This window comes from Prionailurus bengalensis, chromosome X (assembly GCF_016509475.1).
Source record: "Prionailurus bengalensis isolate Pbe53 chromosome X, Fcat_Pben_1.1_paternal_pri, whole genome shotgun sequence".
Lineage (NCBI taxonomy): Eukaryota > Metazoa > Chordata > Mammalia > Carnivora > Felidae > Prionailurus > Prionailurus bengalensis.
In genome coordinates, this window is record NC_057361.1 from 112,089,971 (window position 1) to 112,109,371 (window position 19,401).

At 42.0% G+C, this 19,401-nt stretch overlaps 1 protein-coding gene across 5 annotated transcripts in view; it reads right to left on the reverse strand.

The window, feature by feature from the left end:
* The window catches only part of LOC122477829 (PABIR family member 2), a 172,668-nt gene extending 155,300 nt beyond the window's left edge, over window positions 1–17,368 (reverse strand). Inside the window, exons 1-9 of one of the 5 annotated variants that reach the window (XM_043571248.1) lie at window positions 16,214–17,318; window positions 13,949–14,027; window positions 9,839–9,895; window positions 9,461–9,504; window positions 9,322–9,376; window positions 8,951–9,052; window positions 8,515–8,600; window positions 7,756–7,820; window positions 5,328–5,424 (exon numbers count right to left, since the gene is read on the reverse strand). In XM_043571248.1, the coding sequence (XP_043427183.1) occupies window positions 5,328–5,424; window positions 7,756–7,820; window positions 8,515–8,600; window positions 8,951–9,052; window positions 9,322–9,376; window positions 9,461–9,504; window positions 9,839–9,895; window positions 13,949–14,027; window positions 16,214–16,311 (683 nt within the window). In that variant the 5' untranslated portion in view covers window positions 16,312–17,318. Of the gene's footprint in view, window positions 1–5,327; window positions 5,425–7,755; window positions 7,821–8,514; window positions 8,601–8,950; window positions 9,053–9,321; window positions 9,377–9,460; window positions 9,505–9,838; window positions 9,896–13,948; window positions 14,028–16,213 lie in introns of all 5 variants that reach the window. The other 4 variants (XM_043571249.1, XM_043571246.1, XM_043571250.1 and 1 more) reach the window with 4 other exon arrangements.
* Window positions 17,369–19,401: the final 2,033 nt, after the last annotated feature.

Consider the following 19,401-nt stretch of genomic DNA (forward strand, 5'->3'; position numbering starts at 1 on the left):
TATAAATAAAGACTTTCTTATTCCAGCCACCAGACTTATGGTGAGCCCTGGGTTAAAAGATTCCATTCGTAATAAGACCTGCTTGCTTAGGTGAATCCTGCATTCATTCAAAAACACAGAACATGACTCATGCAGAGAGAGCTCTCACCTAACACCACTGATTACCTTAAGAGAAAAAAGCTAACAGGGAAGTTACCAAGAAGTTACCAAGAGAAAAAGAATACAAATCTGAATTTTTCGTTTCGTTTATTCCTTTTCAGGAATTTCTTCTCTATTCTTAAATACGAACATGCGTAAAACTTTGTTCCTTTATAGTACAATAGCATACCTCCATCTAGCCTCCAGTAGAATTTACTCCAGATATTTTCACAAAACTAAAACCCGTTCTATCCAACAGTCACAAACTGCCCACAGTATATCCATGTAAAGCAAGACTTACGTGATTTTTTTATTCATAGATCACTGAACAAAAGTGACTTTCATAGTGTTCACTATTAAACCTTCTACCAGGCCTTCTAAAAGCAACAACATATGGTCCAATTTGAGTTTATCTTTTTCCCTTCCTAGCTTAAGCTCTGATGGAGGTGTTAATGAGCCTCAGACTAATGGCTGAAAGCCAGACAATGCAAGGAAAGCAGAGGACCTAGACAGTTCAAACTGGACATAGGGGTAACAAATCAAAAGTGAACGATGGGGTGCCTGCGTGGCTCAGTCGGCCGAGCGTCTGACTTCAGCTCAGGTCACGATCTCACGGTTTGTGGGTTTGAGCCCCCTGTCGGGCTCTGTGCAGACAGCTCAGGGCCTGGAGCCTGCTGCGGATTCTGTGTCTCCCTCTCTCTCTCTGCCCCTCCCCTGCTCGTGCTCTCTCTCAAAAATAAACATTAAAAACAGTGAACGAATTCTAATTCATTTTAGCCATGGTGTATACATATTGACGCAATATCTAAATCACACAAAAATGCTTATAATTATTACGGTAGTGCCCTCTGCCTAAAAAAAATAAGGGTGAAAGCATAAGAGAATCATTAAAACACTCAAATAATAAGGTAACAACAAAATCAGGATGTCCAGCGTGTCTCACACTATTATCCATCTGGGTCAGCCACTTGGTGCCTTGAGCGGTCAATAAACTGGATTCTATCAGATTAGATTTGGCAGGCAGGTAAATGCACTAGAAATAAGCCACAGCTCTACCAACCCCAGCACAGATCCTGGTATAAGCTAAGACTTACAGGGCATCCCCTACCGCTTGGTGTGGGTTAAACTGGTCCCTAGGGTACATTCTCTGGTCTCTACCGTCTCACCTGAAGAAGGCCCAGCATTATCTTTCTGCATAACTTCTAAGTTTTTAAGATCACACATTTAAATATTATCATTTCCCCAGTCACCTTGGGGATAGGAACTTTAAAGTATCAGCACAGATGTCTAAGCTGCTCACATAACCATGTTCGAGGTATACGAATACAGTTCTGTTATAAAATAAATCATGATTAAGTCTTATTCTTTGCACATATCACATATTCATGATTAAATTTTCTTGCCATGACACATATACCATTAAAAATAATGTTAAAGTCACTAAGTGAAATCTAATGAAAAATGTTAAAATAAAACTATAAAGGCTAAATTAGCAGTCACAATAACACTGATGCAGTGGGGAAAATTTTCATGGGAGAACTTGTCCTTTTCTGTGCGAGAAACAGACTACCACTTAATCTTCACTATATGACTGGTGGCCCTCAAAATTCCTTTATGTAACGTGCCACAGATAATCTTGTCCCCAAAAGGACAAGGAGCAGAACAAGAGTTCTCAAGACACAAAAAGAATCAAAGCACCATGGAAAGGTGAACTTCCAAGCTATCGTCAAATTCTTGATGTTCAGGGGCGCCGGGGTGGCTCAGTCGGTTGAGCGTCCGACTTCAGCTCAGGTCATGATCTCACGGTTGGTGGGTTCGAGCCCCGCGACGGGCTCTGTGCTGACAGCTCAAGAGGCTGCAGCCTGCTTCGGATTCTGTGTCTCCCTCTCTCTCTCTCTGTCCCTCCCTGGCTTGTGCTCTGTCTCTGCCTCTCAAAAATAAATAAAAATGGGGCGCCTGGGTGGCGCAGTCGGTTAAGCGTCCGACTTCAGCCAGGTCACGATCTCGCGGTCCGTGAGTTCGAGCCCCGCGTCGGGCTCTGGGCTGATGGCTCAGAGCCTGGAGCCTGTTTCCGTATCTGTGTCTCCCTCTCTCTCTGCCCCTCCCCCGTTCATGCTCTGTCTCTCTCTGTCCCAAAAATGAATAAACATTGAAAAAAAAAATTAAAAAAAAAAAATTTTTTTTTAAAATAAATAAAAATGTTAAAAAAAAATTCTTGATGTTCAGAAGGACTAAATCCAGAATGACAGAATTCCTGCCTTGTGGTTAACAATGCTCCCCAGATTTGGTTGGCAAAGATTTCAGAATTTTCATCTAGTAAAAAATATGATACGAAGAGCAGGCCTACTATTCCTTTGCGTGGCAGTTAACACGCCGGACACAAACCCCAAATGGGTCCATACTCAAACTTCACACTTAATTTACACTTCAGACATCAGATTTTAAAAACTATTATCTGATATATAAAGCTTAATTTACATTGAGGAGGACACTTGTTGGGATGAGCACTGGGTGTTGTATGGAAGCGATGAATCACGGGAATCTACCCCCAAAACCAAGAGCACATGTACACACGGTATGTCCGCCAATTTGACAATAAATTATATTTAAAAAAAATAAAGTTTAACTTAAAGTTTTAAAACCCATCTCTTCTTTATGGGGTGGGGCAGAGAACAAATTACAATGACTTAAATGATGAGATAACATCTACTTATGATCTGGTGGTACCTTCTCTGCTCCCTAAAATATATCAATATGGTTTCCTCAGCGATCAAGTATACTGTTACCCTTGGCAACAGAAACCAGAACACAGTCTCCGTCTCTGTCCCCGTTTCTAAGAATACGGATGTCTGATCAATGAAACTGCATTAGAGAGACAGGAAAAACAGTTTCTGCAAAGGCAGGATCTAATTTTTACATATCATGAATAACTCATGTTTAAAATCTCTTCATTGCAGGCCTACATGTCAGCAACACTAGTATACAAGGGGTCCCAAAAGTCAGTGCAATTTTAAGTTTTAATATTCTCAGAAGTCCAGATGCTATGAACTGACTAAAAACATCTTTTAAAGCTTAATTACTTACATACCTTTCACACTTCGTTTTGTGAGTTTTGAGCAATAAATTTCTTTTTAACATATTACTTGAGCCACATGTTGGCTTGTTACTGCTCGATGACTGGTCTCATGTGAATAAAACAAATCTTTCCAGGGTGAAGCGACACTTTTTGCCTTCAGGGATCAAAGTGCCCTTGATCGCCAATGTCAGTGTCCCCAGGGCTCTCATAGCTAGTCACAGGTCGGAGGAGAACGAGCGTAGTGGCAACAGAAATAGGACAGAAATAGGACCCTCACCGCAGCCACCATGGTCGACAACGTACATTTTGCTGCTCAGAGGAATAAACGTCTGAAGGAGAGGTAGGGACCCTTGGCAAATACCCTCTCTTCCCCTTTTTATTTGTGTGAACCTGTTTTATGGCATCCTGTAGAGTCCATGACAATATTTAAAAACTCCACCGCACCCTGTATGTTTTCAGCTCGGCAAAATGCTTTCGTATCTTTTCCCTAACTTGGTTGCTTGGTTAGTAACTGGGTAAGCAAAGCTATTTATAATGTCATGTGCCTATATTAAAACACACTTTACCATAAAAGTGATAGGCAGTTTCCACTAAGTATAGAGTTTCATCCACTAGTCCTGTTGACAAGCTTTAGAAGTTTTCTCTTTGCAATCATCTACATACCTGGAAAAGCACTCTATACCGAAATTAGCACACTGAGCCATCAAGGACAGACACATATGAGAGAGAAGAGAGACTGTGGGGCTGAAAATAGCTAGAACAATCTAAAAGACATCTGTCCCAACATTAGAACGGCACTGATCGACGAGTCTAATAAACTAGAATAATCTGTGACTTCTTGGTCAACTAGAAGTACAGGTTATCTTACATAAAACAAGTATCTGATTTGGAAAGAAAGAATCGCTAATCCTTATACCTTATAAGTAGATTACACAATTCTTCCATTTAGAGGGCACCGTCCTTCTATTTTTGTATAAGTGTTTATTTATTTTATTTGAGAGAGAGAGAGAGAGAGAGAGAGAGAGAGAGAGAGAGAGAGAATATGCACACGCAAGTGTGTGAGGGGCAGAAAAAGAAAATCCCAAGGAAGTTCCCTGCTGTCAGCACAAAGCCTAATGCGGGGCTTCAACTCACAAACTGTGAAATCATGACCTGAGCCAAAATCAAGAGTCGGACGCTTAACTGACTGAGCCACCCATGTGTCCAATCCCTCCAATCCCCCCCCCCCCCCGCTTTTTAAATAAGTATTTCCATCCTTTTTTTTTTTTTGAAGTGAATGTACTGTTGGGCTCTTAAAAAAAAAAAGACCCTCGGCTATAAACTCAGAATCCTGACAAAAGGTGCCAAACAGTTGTGTCTAGAACACAGGTGCTCAGTGAGTTGATTAGAAATACATGCTAAAAGATTTCAACATATTACCTGGCCACTGCCACTATCCCTTCCCCTTCCTTCCAATATGTACATCAGCATCCAAGTACTCAACTTCAGGTAGATGAAGAGAAGTTGACTGTTGCACAAAAACACTGAAGGGTCTTAAGTTAGACACCCAAACTTGGATGAGTAAGACTAAAAGAAATTATGTGAACAGACCACAGGAGTCAGGAAGTATTGGTATACAACAAAACCTCAGTTAGGATTATGACAGAATACCTCCAAAATTTCCAAAACATTTTTATAACAACAGGAAATGCTATGGAGGAAACGCCATGCTTAAGAGGATGCCGGTATTCTCTGCTCAGTTAAAAGAATATACTACAAAACGTGGCAAAACAGCCACGATCGATGCACACTGTCCACAGCGACCCAGGAACACTTTCTCCCGCCAGCCAGCTGCTGCCCCTCCCCCACACCATTAGCACCCACTGAGAGAGGCTGACCTGACAGGAGCTAGGAATGAAGGTGCCAAGAAGAAACACACATTCCCAAAAAAGTACTCAATGACTTTCAAATGATCTGGTTTTCCACGGTATCTGTACCTCCATGGAGATTTCCCTTCTACAGAGCATGAATCAAAAGTTGAATATTATTACAAATGATCCCAATGTACTTTTAATGTGGCTCTTTTTAAATAGATCATACTCTAACATCTTTTCGATTTTATTTCATTTTTTACCATGAACTGAGATCAGACAGTTGTGCAGCCTCCGGAGACAGCATATTGGTAGTGCCTTGGAAGAGCCTCTTGGGCTGGCTTTCTGTTTCCATTTCACCTAAAACAGAAAGAGATGATGCTACCGTAAAACAATTTTACAGATACGGGCGTGGTGCTAAAATGGGATGATCTTTGTTTAACCAAAGCTCAGAATACTTCTTCAAAAGCCATTACTTCAAAGCTATTTTTCCATGCGCTTTAAGGTGGAAGAAACATGCTTCCATAGAACCTCAACCAAAAAGTAAGCAGCCCTAAAAAAAAAAAAAAAGAAAAAAGAAAAGAAAAAAAGAAAAGAAAAAAAAGAAAAGAAAAAAAAGAAAAGAAAAGAAAAGAAAAGAAAAGAAAAGAAAAGAAAAGAAAAGAAAGGAAAAGAAAAGAAAAAGCCCTTCTTATTTAGCACACTACGGATATAGTCATGTTCTTTAACAGAAGAGGAGAACACTGACTGCATCGGGCAAAATGAATCAAGGCTTACCACAGCAGAAATAAAGACTCCCCAAATAGCTGAAGCTGACAGTGAATAATGATTTATCCTAGAGAATTAGGAAAGACTATTGATTTTATATTATTTTAATAGTGGAACATTTCCCGAGTCGAAGTCAAATGGGTTGAGACGTATGTAGTCTAATAAACTCAAAGGTTGCTTTAGACTACTGAGTAAAATGAAGATTAAAAAAAAATAACTCTGTTAAGAGAAAATACTGAAAATCGGAACCTAATTTTTCTAAGATGTTACACATGATGAGGCCCAGGGGACTTGACTACCCAGGTAAGGTTTAAGGAAGCCTTTGACATCTTTACATACAAATGAAATGTGTGGCATGGAAGAAGAAAATCCCATGAAAAAATCATACTTTTACTCTTCGCTAGAGTTCTTTTAAAAAAAATAATAACTGAACGCCCATCTGTAACCGAAAGCAATTATTAGTCAATTCACAAAATTGGTGGTGTACCGGCTACCCCAATTTTCCAGATTTTCTCAGAACATCTAGAAGGTAGCAGAAAAACTGCATCCATCACAATAACAACATTTTGCCCCCAGGAGTGCTAAGACTAAAAACCCTCGGTTAGACCGAAAAAGCCCCTTTCCAAATAAGTCATGATCTAAAACACACAAATAAATACCTTAGTTTTGAGGCTCCTTATCTGAGCTTTACAATGGAAGATTAAACAGAATTCAATTCTTGGGCCTAACTGTACTCCAATAGAAAATTAGTAACTGTGAACTTAAAGCTGTACAAGATTCTTAGGATGGAGAAAGATCAAGCAAGAACAAATGCAACATTCATTTTTGTTTCATATTATCAGTTAATTCATATTACCTCTCTTCTGGAACTATTCTGAAAATCGCTGAAACTCAGGAAAGGTTATATCTTTATCTGCTTCTTCCAGGCTTTAATATGGAGCTTCTAAAAGCTACTGCTGGACTTTCAACAACACCTTGTTAGCAAAAGACTTTAGCCCTTTTTAGCAAAGAATCCCTCCATCTGCTGGTATATTTTGGAATAGCTTTCAAACTAAACAACCGTACTAATTCCACCAATTTCCTGCAAGATATTTAAAATTAATAACAATAATGATGGCTCTTGTTTCCAGGTGTTAGTGTCACGTAATACCTCCTGAGAAGGTTCCTATGATTGTAAATAATTCCCTGCGGCATTAAGGCTACTAGTTCGTAAAGTAAAATTTATTCGCTAAACACAAACATTGTCACCATATCAAAATCTATTTTCCAGAGCACACCATCTTTAATTTTAAGTTATCTGAAATATCGTACTTTTGGAATCCGGGCATGATGCTATCACTGGAGTTTCCACTAAAGCTGCGAGTACCTGTTAACCTAATATTAGGAGAGCGACTTGTTTCTTGGCCCCCACAGAGATCTACACAAAGAAATCACTTAGTGCATTGCTTTTTCAAAATTATTGCTACAACTCTCATTTAAAATGACCCCCAACACTTGCAATCACATGGATACAGGCCCAGGAATAATGACTAAACGTGCATTAATTTTTTTTGCCTTTTGAAAATAGACTCCGGGGGCTAGGCATTTGAGTATGTTTATAGACCTATTCGCTATGACATAAGCACATACTTCTGCAACATATTAACTTGCATCTGTTTTCTATTCAGATCACTGAGAGGCAAAATTTTGGGAATATATATTGGTAATATTAACATATGAATAAGATTCAGTTGTGAAGTGTAAAAAATATGGACAGTGTTAAGTAACCAATTTACAAACTTCAGAATCAGTAAAGCATACATTGGGAAGAATATTTCCTATTTCTTCAGAAAAAAGGAATCACGCCTTGAGCTAATTTCAGACAGAAATTCTAATTTGTCATTCAAGCTCAACTAGGTTTAATATCAGAAGTGGGACACTTACCTTTTCTTTTAAGAGGACCAAGAACACTGGGCCTAATGCACTTGACTGGACTCTGACTCCTCCTGCTTCAAAGAATAAACAAACAGGATGATGTGAAGTACTTTTAAGATGCAAGACAAACATTATAGCCCAAATAAATCAATAAAATTGACAGTCATGTAGAAAAAAATGGAAAATGCCTGTGTTGTAAGTTGAGTAACTGAACTGCCAATACATGATCTGACCTGGAATATGATAATCTGAAAAAACACGGCATTTTAAGCTATTTTAAAAAATCGTCTAGGGGCACCTGGCTGGCTCAGTCGGAAGCACACACAAGTCTTGATCTCAGAGTCATGAGTTCAAGCCTCACATTGGGTGTAATAATAAAAAAAAAAAAAAAACTTAAAAAAAATAATTCTGTAAGACAAAATATCCACAAGTTTTTTCAAAACAGATAAACCTTATTAAAAAACTATTTGGGTTTGACTGCCACTATCCCTTCCCCTTCCTTATCCTTACAAAGGATAGATTATTGCACGCTTGCACGTGTGCGTGTGTACGTGGGTTCGTTCTCTGGCACCACGTCTCAAAAAACACGTCTCTGGTAAAACGTTACTGCTAGAATATAGGTGGTAGGTATACGGATGTTCATTGTGTCCAATTTTGCTGTCTGTTGGAAAATTTCCGTAAGAAAATGTTGGGGAAAAAGGTCATCGGGAGACACAAACTGAACGTGTAGCATTTCAACCACATTTTTCGAAAAGTAGGCTGACTTACCTGGAAAAGCGTCTTGGACTATGCACGGGACTTGGCGGCAGCCCACTGCTGCTCACAAACATTTGTAAGGATGGTGAAAAACATTGCTAGAAAAAAGCATATTTAATATTAAAATAGTTCTAGTGCTCTGGCTTTCAAAAAGTTCTCAAAATAATAGAAACGACATCCTTAGAACTGCTTAGCTGCGTGTGTATATTTTACATACGCAGAAACACACACGCGTGAGAATATGTACCTAGACTGACGTACCATTTTCTTCAAGTTACTATCAGAAACTTCCATGGATTTTCCTTCCAGTCATTGGATTTTTTTTAAAAATGAGGCGATTTGTGTGTGTGTGTGCGTGTGTGTGTGTGTGTGTGTGCGCGCGCGCGCGTGTTTTAGAGTAAACAGCTCAGTGTGTGAAAGACAGCTAACACCTTGTCAAGGAGCCTACCTTTCCAAACCCTCTGGTGGGTGATGGTGCCGGAGAAACTGGAGTGAAGTCAATCCTTTTAGGAGAATATAGCTTCTCCGGCTTCTCAAAATCGCTATCACTCTGTAAACATAAAATGTTATTTCCTTGTAATTCACAATTCAGCCCATCACAGTTCTTCTTTACTACTCAAACACGCCTACACTTTTAGAACAGAAATGCAGACACTAAACAGTTGCAATCTAATATCCTGGCGGAAAAGCAGAGATCAAAAACCGAATACAAATTTGGAAATGGGGGAGACAGAAGTGTCTGAAAAAAATTAATGAAGCCAATGAATGACATAAAGGTTTCCAGAAAATCAAAACCAAGCAAACATGTGAGAACTTTACCAGGCTCAAGCTCTCGTCCCATGACTGGCTGATCTGCATTGCTGTCTGCACTTCCCTAAAACAAATAAAAATGACAGGCCGTCAGTGCTCAGAAGCAAGACATACATTAGGCTCTGCTCTGTTCTTGTGAAGCACTAACCGTTCGTGTGCAGTTTCTCTGTTCATCATATCCATGCCTTCCTCCTACGAAGACAAGCACATGCTGAAGACACAGTATTTACCCACATCCACACAGTTCTCTACTTCAAAGTACAATTTAAAAGACTTCTTTCTACCAAAAAATAAATAAATAAAAGACTTTTCTACCGTCTTTGACATAGTTACAGTACAGCAGCACATGCTAAGACTGTCACCCAGGCCACATCTGTGTTTCACCTGCACGCACACTCAGAAGAATTTGCATCTGTCTATGGCCACCCAGAGTGGACTCATTTTTAATATCTACATCTTCAGAATGAAAATAAAATCCAAATGGAAGATTCAGACAACTGCAGCTGAGCTAGGAAGTAGAATTTACCCTTTTGATCTGATGCAGTCTGCTACTAGGAATGCGATTTGGTGACGACGACAGCAACTGGAAAGGAAAAGTAAACACTTACTACTTTCTGAATCACAAAGCAGTGTCTGCTGTTAGTACCAGTGTCCAACCTCCTCCCAAATAAGATTTCACATTCTTCTCAGAGATCTAGCGCTTTAGATCACTGAACATTAATGCACCAGAGGCAGGACACTCGGTTTTTGGAAAGTACACCAGGTGTCCAACCTCAAAGCACCATCTGTCGCAAGACAGGCACTGACTTTAACACTTTTCCCAAATGAATGCAGAGCTGTGTACGTTCATGTAAAAAAAGATCCCAGGCCTTGGAAATATCCATTACCCCACTTATCTAAAATAAAGAACTAGGTAAGAAGGGAAAGAAAAAACTTGTAGTCATTTTTAACACCAATGCACCCATGGAGGAAGATAGGCAAAGAAGCCCAGTATAGTATTTTGTCTATGATTAGTGTTTATCGAAAACACTTCAAATCTGCAATAGGGAGATTTTGTTTGTATGCTCTAAATCACTTCTAAAATTTGGTCACTACCACTACATATACCACTGTGGTAGAATATACACCACAAACCTTACTAGTTAAGAAAAAAAATCAACGTGGACGGCAATGTGTATTTTTCAAATAACCATTCCTTTCCCTTAGAGCATCATTTTTTGACAACACAAGGCTAAAATGGCCTGGGGGCCAAATCATGTTCCTTCAAAATAAACACAATCTGATCCCAGAATGAAAGGTAGAATTCATCTCAAGAGACCTTACAGGGTTCTAATAGCCATAATGTTAACAACTGCTATTTACTCCCTAATGAAACGCAAACAAATTTGTAATGCTGTAAGACAAATAAGACAACAATCCAGTTACAAGAGGCCCTATCCTATTAAAACTTCTAAAAACCCTAATGTAGTGAGGTAGAATAAAATGGCGATAAACTGTTCCAAGTTTTTTAGGCAAAAGCTAATCCAGGTGCCATTTTTAAAAGTTAGACACTGAAATATGATTTGACCTCAAAGGATATCTCTTCAGTACCCACCCTTTTCTCTTTCTCTTTCCTCTCCTAGGCTCTGAAAATAGAAAAACTTTACAAATAAAATCCTTTGCAAAAGTGTTTTTTTTCCACTTATAAAAATACCACGTGTTTACCACTAAACTCTTAATAAGGCCATTTGAAAAGCACTGGGCCACGAGGCAAGTCTCTAAGGCAGGAAACACTAACAGGATACCGTGGCAGAGAACAGGGACGTGACAGAGAACAAAAGAAACCCCAGGGGCAACGAAATCATCAGGAAAGCCAAAGTAAAGAGTGCAAAAAGCCGACAGTAGAGGAAATCAGAAATGTAGATGCTGCATCTATATAATGTACAACTTGTCAACTAAGAACTAGAAGGAAGACCCAAAAGGAAGACAGGGAGGAGAAATGCTGGGTCTTGTACCAGAAACAAGAGCAATGTACCAACTGAGAAGAAAGCCAAGCACTTCAAGGAGGTGCTGTTAATGGTGTTAAGTAAAGCGAAGAGCCTAAGTAGGAGAAGGAAAGAGGCCCCTGCCGCTGGGCACTGGTGATTTTTGCAAGAACAGTTTTTTAATAGCATGGTGGTGGGAGCAGTGAGATCACAAACTGGTCGAGTAGCTGGCAAGAAATTGGGAAACAAGGAGCTGGAGGCAGCTGGGTGTAGATTAGGCTTTGTAGAAGCTCGGAGGGTTCAAGGGAAAACAAAGAGAGACGTAGGGAAAAAGACAAGTTTGTGTTCCAGATATTCAATGTGTGAGTCAGGAGAAGAAGGCAGGAGCGAAAAAGCCAGGGAGGAGGGGACTAGAGTGGAGACAACAGACCAAGCAAAGTGACAAGAGACAGAAAATCTAGGAACCATTGGAGAAAACATCACATGTGAAGGTAACGACATCTTAAGAGTAAGAAAGCTGACGTTTATACAAGATGACCGTCTGCCTTCACAGAGAAGGGTCAGCCACTGAAAGTGAAAGGTCTAGGAAGCTCGCAATTTTTAATTAGAATATTGCTTTGGAGAACAGCGCAGAGTAAGTGGCAGGCACCCTGGGCCCAACATGCCCAGAATTTATCTCCCGGCCCTTCAGATGACCAATACCTTGAAATTTCCCTACTCGTAATAAAGGCAACGCTTTTCCCCTGGCCGCTAAGAAATAAAAGTTCAGTCCCCTGGAGTCCTCCTTCCCCTTGCATTTACACCTAATCAGTTGTCAGATCCTGCACAGACAACTCCTGCAGATCTTGCGTCGCTCCTTTCCATTTCATTCAACACCTTGCTTTTTGCAGGTTAATCTGAGAGGTGGGTAAGCGTATTAAGATTTATAGAGGACACTGTGATTGAACACACGTGGTATAACCCATCCGATGATCGAAGTACCCGAAGGGTGCTCCGGAAGGCATCCCAAACCAGGAAGCTCAAAAGGAGAAGGGGATGGAGGGAAGGAAAACGTAAGGATCCACAAAGAGAAGTGAACCAATGTGGCCCCTTCAGCGAAATAGGCATTTTTGTGCAGCCAGAGCAAAACGTATCTGTCAGGGAGTAGGGAGAGAGGAATCAAGACAGAGTTGATAAGAATTTTCACATCTTAGAAAAGAGCAAAGTCAAGTGTAGAGAGGCGAATTCATTTTCCCTTCTTTGCTATACTACTGATATCGGGAGCATGGCTGCGTAACAAGCAGAAACATTTCTCATCTACAGGGCGAAATGAAGCCGTTCTATTTTCCAGTATCCTCGGGGAAGAAGGTGAGGTAAATCAAACCTCCAGACAGCTAACATTTCCCCCTTTTAAGTATTTCTAGCCACTTCAGCTGGAAATGTTCCTTAAAAGTGTATTTTATTTCTCCTTTCTTAAACAGATTTTACCAACCAGAATGGCCTTGACCTATCTCTATTCTAATCCCAGCTCTGCCACTTAGCAATTGTGTGATTCTGAGCAAGTCATTTCTATCAGCTGAGTCTTAGCTGCTGCCTCTTTGAACTGGTAAGGACATCTTTGGCCCTGCCTACTTCGCAGGGGGTGGCTATGAGGATTAAAAGCGTGAAAGGACTCGGTAACATGTAGAATACCATAAAGACACAGGGTATGGTACACTACAAACTGAAAAAAGGTTAGTGACCCAGGTATCCTTAAGAACATCAAGTATTTTACAGTTCAGTGCCAGTGAGACCCTCAGGGACCATTAACAGGCTCTTAGCCCTTATGCTAAGCCACAGATTGCGTTGTTAAAAACCGGTCTGCTTTTCAGTTTTCCCCTCTCCTCCTCTGCTAGCAGCTATTAGTATACCTTAAGCCCGAATGCACCTCTTTTGATTTGCTGCTTCTCACACACTACTGAGTTGGAAGCTTATTATGATTGTGCATAATTTTAGATGATTTGGAGGTCAGAGGCTCTCCTGTAAACAAACTGATGAACCTTTGTGCACAGACTATGGAAATCTAGTGCGGCCATTCAGAGGTCTGTTTGCTTACATCTCAGATGTCTTTCAGAGTGATGCAGCTACTGGCTAAGTGGGCTCCACATGTGAAGTGCTACTATATTAAAAACCTCATCATAATCTCTCCCAATGCGTCCAACTAATAGGGTGACCCCTGACAGCTCGGGCTATTTAGAACAGTCACAATTAGCAACTCTACCGAGAATATAAATACACGCATTTTAAAGGAGATTTCACTTTGGATACATAGCACTGTCCAACAGGTAAGTGTCAGAAATACTCGGCCAATGTCTAAACGATTTTTTGCTTCCTGGGATAAAGAAAGACCATTTTTCTCAGCTATATTTAGAAGTTAATCCTGACTTCCCTCATAACCATCATGCAAGCAGTGACAAAAAAAAAAACAACGAACAATTTTTAAAAACACAAAGTCCCACAGCCAAGAAAAAAGTCTTGAGCAGATCTCTGTTTTGCACCAAAAGCTGACAAGGGCCACAGCATGAGCAAGATAGGTAAAATCATTTTTTTTCTTTAGTGAACGATGGTACATAGCACATCATCTTAAGAACGAACTACGTCTGGAAGTATTTTCCCCAATCCATACCACTAAAAATACTTACTTCTATACTTACCAGGGTATGACGGCTCATAATCGTTGTACTATTCCTCCGAGTTCTAAATGTGTAAGGTTGAAAAACCTGAGAAAGATCACTAAAAAATAAAAATAAAATGATTAATGTCTTCTCCTTTAAGACATCCTTCAACTGTATTAACGCCCACTCTCCAGTTAACAATGAATCTTCGATGGCTCCTCACTCCATACAATGAATAAACTCCTCACCGGCCTCTTCAGAGCCTTCCTAGTGGCTTGCTGTGGATCACAGGTCTACCCAGATACTGATCTCCTCAGTGCTTGGGGGGCAGCTAGGAGAGGTATGGGGCGGAGCTCCAGACTGGTTGCTTCCAGCTGCCTCTGGCCAGAGCCCACGCCCCCAAACCGGTTCCCACCAGACACGAGCAGCCTCATCTGTTTACCCCAGAGCACCTAAACGTGTTGCTGTTGCTGCTTTCTGTGTGCGCCATGACCGTGAGAAGGGCCAGGCCCTGTTCTACAGTATGAGCCCAGTTAGCACCTCTCCCACTACTGCCCTAAATATGTTCTACCTTTGAACCCGCTGTGCAGCTAAATAAACGTACCTGGGGTTTTGTTCATGTCGTCTCTTCTGTCTCCCCCCCCCCCACCACCATCGGCCCAAATCCTTCCTCTTCTTGAGCACCCATTTCCATGCAGTGCCCTCTGTGAAGCCTCTCTTCAATACACAAACCTAACGCAATCATCCCTCCTTTGAGTCCAAAGAGCACAATGGGAAATGAGATTCTTCTTGAGATACCCACTTTACCTTTTATTAAAGAAAAGTGTGCGTGTGTCTCAAACTCCTTGGGCAGAGGTCTTTTGTTCATCTTTGTACAATCTCCCTGCACTGCCTAGCAGAGTGCCATGCCCATAATAAGAGGGCAAGAAGGATTTTCAGGACTGAACTGAATTGGGTTCCCAGGGACCGCTGAAATCACCTAATCCAGCTCTCCTAAATTTTGAATGAGAAAACTGACACTCATGACCACAATCAGGGAGAAAATTGGGATGAGGTCTAGTCTCCTCACCCCTGCTTCTGTCGCATCATGCTACCTTGCAAGTATTTACTTAGATCCCGATTCAAAAAACAGTGCATTATTTCTACGACAGTCTAAATGCAGGTCAGTGGGATGGCCCCGACCCCCTAGCAACTGCTTTTGCTTACCAGATTTTAAAAGACAACCCCAAAGACCAATTTATTCCTATAGTATCAAAAATAAATGTAGAGCGGAGGACGGCATTAGGAAAGCAAGGAGCCACTCCAACCTCCCCCCAGTTTCAAAATTTAGTAAAAGAAAATAAGTAAATCCATTTCCCCCCAAAATACAGATATTGTAATCAGTTTGACAGACAAGGATTACCTGTTTCTTTGCCTTCACTGTGCTTGATTACTGATTTTGGCTAATTCTACTCCCATCCCCTTTTTTGGACTAATTCCTTTTCCACAGGGTCTCACAAATTAGCTCTCTACTAAGATGAATTGTCTTACTTCTAAGAGTGAAATGTAATAGGCTCAGGAGGTCTGCCAACCTCCTTCACCATCACAAAATTCTACCTTAAAATAGACCCTCTGGTGACTTATTCACATGACAATACAAGACCCTACCACTAAAATTCAAGGGTTGATTGTTCCCATTGTTTTCTAAAACATTGTTTTCTTTAACTGATCTAAGCTACAGGACACCCTTCTTTTTTTTTTTTTTTTTTTTTTTTTTTTTTATTCACTGGAATGCATTTCAGGCAGTTTTGGGATCTGAAAACATTAGGACAAATCCGAATCACTTAATGTGACAGGAACGCGCCACTTGAGTACAAGTTATTAGATAAATTGTGATTTATTAAAGTAAATGCTCTGTTAATGCCAGGGTTCCTAAACCGAGCTTAGAAATAGCAGCTCTTAGAGACAGGTGTCAAGTTGCAAGTCTAGTTCCAGGGGCTTCAGTCTGACATTCAGTGGTGTAAATTAGGCAGGGCAAGCAACCTGTTAGAAGAGCCAGAAGCTCCTTGTAGTTCCTTTCAGAGTGAGCCAACAGAGCCCCCAGGTAAAGAGGGCCTCATTTCCCCCCACGCTTCCCAGAGTTTGGGGTCAAACTTTCACTCCACCTTGGGACCCAAGTCACTGGCAAGCAAACAAGCCCCCCCCCCCCGCCCCCAGTTTGGAGAACCCAAATGAGCTCCAAGTCTCACTTTAGGGAAGGAAGATTGCTTGCAGGGAATAGAGGAGACCCTGAACCCCCTATTCATCGTCCCCCACCCCGCTCACCTGAGCCCGTGGATCAGGGGAGCGCTGCTGGATCTCCTCAGGGCGCCCCCATCAGATGTGTCAGGCTCAAAGTCCAGCTCCATTTTCTCCTGAGCCATGTCGGAGACTTGCGGGCAGGCACAGCGGGCAGTGCTCAGCTCCTGGTGCTTAGCTATGGACTCCCAAGACTCTCACTGCAGGACTGAGCTGCTGGGGACTGGCAGCTGGGGGCGGGGGCTAAGGGGCGGAGGCTTGGGGGCGGGGGCTGGGGCGGAGAAAAGCAGGAGAGGAGGAGGAGGAGGAGGAGGGAAGGAGGATGAGGATGAGGAAGGGAGGCTGATAGTGAGTGAGGGGAGGAGGAAGGGGAGACGGTAGCGAGAGGAGGTGGTGGTGGAGGGTGACAGAATAAGGGGAAGACGATGGAGAAAAGAGAGGGATGGAGGGAAAAGAGCAAGAGGAAGGGAAAGGGGATAGATGGAAAAACGGGAAAACAGTACAAGGAGGACAGAATCGGGAAAGGAAGATGGGGGAAAGGACGAGGACGGAAGGGAAGGAGGGCAGGGTGGAGGAAAAAGAGGAGCACGAGAGAGGGAAAGGAAAAGACGAAGTATGGGGAAGAGGAGAAGGAGGCGGACAGAGGGAGAAGAGGAGGGGGAGGAAACTAGGCAGCGGCGGAACTCATGTTGCTATCTTTCGGCCGACGACCTCAAGTGGGGCCGGGCTACAGACACCGCAGCTGCCCGGGCAGTGCTAACACCACCGTAAAGCTGACAGTCGGGCAGGGCCCGGCCGGGCGGCCTCGACGGCTCCAGCTCCCCATGCTCGGGGACCCGGTCCAGCCCCCCATGCTCTGGGACCCGGTCCTAGGGGCTCCTCAGCCCTGCGAGGGGTGCTTATCCCCTCCCTACCCCCCCTCCCCGCCTGGAGGACAGGTGGGGGGTTCGGCCCGCCGCCGCGGTGCCTCCTCTTCCTCTCTTGGGTTCTGATGGCCCGGGGGGAACCCCTTGGGGCCAAGACCAAAATCTACAACCTGCCGCCTCTTCCGCCTCCCACGCTTCAGAAGCGGGAACCTCCACCGGGCCAAGTCTTCCGCGTCCGGGCACCTATCGGGTCCTGCGCACGCGCCCGGCGGCAGCGCCAATGAGCCCGCGGGCACGGAGCATGCGTGGGAGCCCCGCCCCGCAAACCTCCTCCAAAGTGGGAGGAGCGTTTCCAGGGGGCCCGGCGCCTTCCTCTATGGCATTGGCCCGGGGACCCTGGCGCCCGATTTTGAAAAGAACCAATAGTTTGGAGACACTGGAGCATCATCTTTCAGGAGGAGTTTGGGCCAATATTCGAGGGAAATGGAAACTCGTGGTTTTCACGTTTTTTCGCTCCCAGTTTGTTTGCTCTGACCTCTGTGATCCCTGCTCGTTTCTTAAATCCCTTGATTTTGTTGGCCTTTGGAGGGGCTGATTTCTTTTTCAGATCACCCATTTGGTTGCACTAGACAAAACGGAAGTGAAAAAATAATGAAAGTTCATATGGCGAGTGGCAAGGAGTCATCTCCATTTTGCAAGGCTTCGACGATGTTAAGAAAAGTCCTGAAGAACAAGTAGCAGACCCAGAATTTTTTTTTTCTTTCTAGGATTTATGGAGACCCTAACAATAGCCATTCGGCACGTGTGAGGCCTGGAATTATTTTATTTAACAAACACCTACATAGCAGTTACTGGGCTAGGTCCAATTCTAAGAGCTTTAGAAATATTAACTCATGTAATCCTCACTACTTGAATGACCCTAGGATAAAGATGGCATTGTATTGTGTTAATCATACATACAAAGAAATATAGGAAATTTGCTAGTTAGGAAATTGGTTTCAAAATTGAGCAAAACTACTTTTACCTGCCTCTTCAATTTAGTTATCCCATATTAAACCTGCCAAGCTCAATCATTTTATTCCTCGATGTTAATATTTGCTCCTTGTAATACAGAGTTTCTAAAACTCTTTCGGAAAGTTTCCTTTAGATTGCCTACATCTTCCTGCCAACTGGATTAGAAACTCTGTTTTTGATCAATGTATTTATCTCTTTTTATCTCAAGGTCATAGCAACTCCATCATCTGCTCAAAAAAAAAAAAAAAGAAGTACATTCTCGTGTTCACAAAAGCTACTGAACAGTCATTCGCTGACCACATGCAGAGTCCCTAACTCTGAGGAGTCCAACAATTTAGTAGAATTGCTAACGTTCAGAAGCTTAACGATTAGGAGAAACTCAAGGACGTGTGAGGATATGGATGCTACCTTGGCCATCATTTCAAGGTTCAATCCACATATTCCTGCCTACCTAGTTTCTTTCACTTCATGGAAATCTTTTGGGAGGTTTGGGGTGCTTGTAACCTGTGGCCTTGGCCTCCACTTTTCTCTGACTTACCCTTATGATAACTAAGGGTTAAGCAGTTGCTTAAAAGTTGCCATAACAACTGGTAAACTAGACAACTGATTATCACATATTTGTGGGTCACCTTTTATAATGAAGAGGCCTGGCACAGATGGCAGCAGACTGGGACACTCAAAGACAGGAGTAGCATAAGTGGCAAGGTATAGATCTAAGCAAAATGGCAATCTGAGATCATGGCGTATTGCTGTGGAACAGCAGGAGCTGATCATGAAACACAGCTAGGTTGGTATAATCATGTATAAAAATGGGAAGAAGTAAAAATAATTTCTTCAAATATTGTGTTTGCCACTATAGTATACAGAATTGTTTTTGTACTAGTCGTTCCTTTTGACATTCTAACTTATGCATGTACTGTAGGTTCCTGGCATTTAGCTACACTTTAGTTAGAGAGTTCCTCCTCTTTGGTAATAGCTGAAAACTTCCTGCCAGCTCGGGTATGTAGTTGTTTCATATTACTACCCCTTTTCTTGCAAGTCTCTTGGTTGCTCTTTCCTTGTCATGTTAGAATCTATTTTCTTAGTGTTATTGTACTTCGATTTTTAGAAATTAGATATCTGTAATGCTTAGGCATGATGATATTGTCTGTTCATTCAAAATATATCTATTAAACTTTATTACTTGCCACGAATATCAACAAACTCTTTGAAAAGTTAAATGAGCAGCAGAGTGGGAGTAAGATCTAGTTCTTTTCTCATGTACTCCCTCTCTATTTTTCTGCTATTCAATTTGGCTTTGACCCCATTCTGTATTTAACCACGGCCTTTGACATC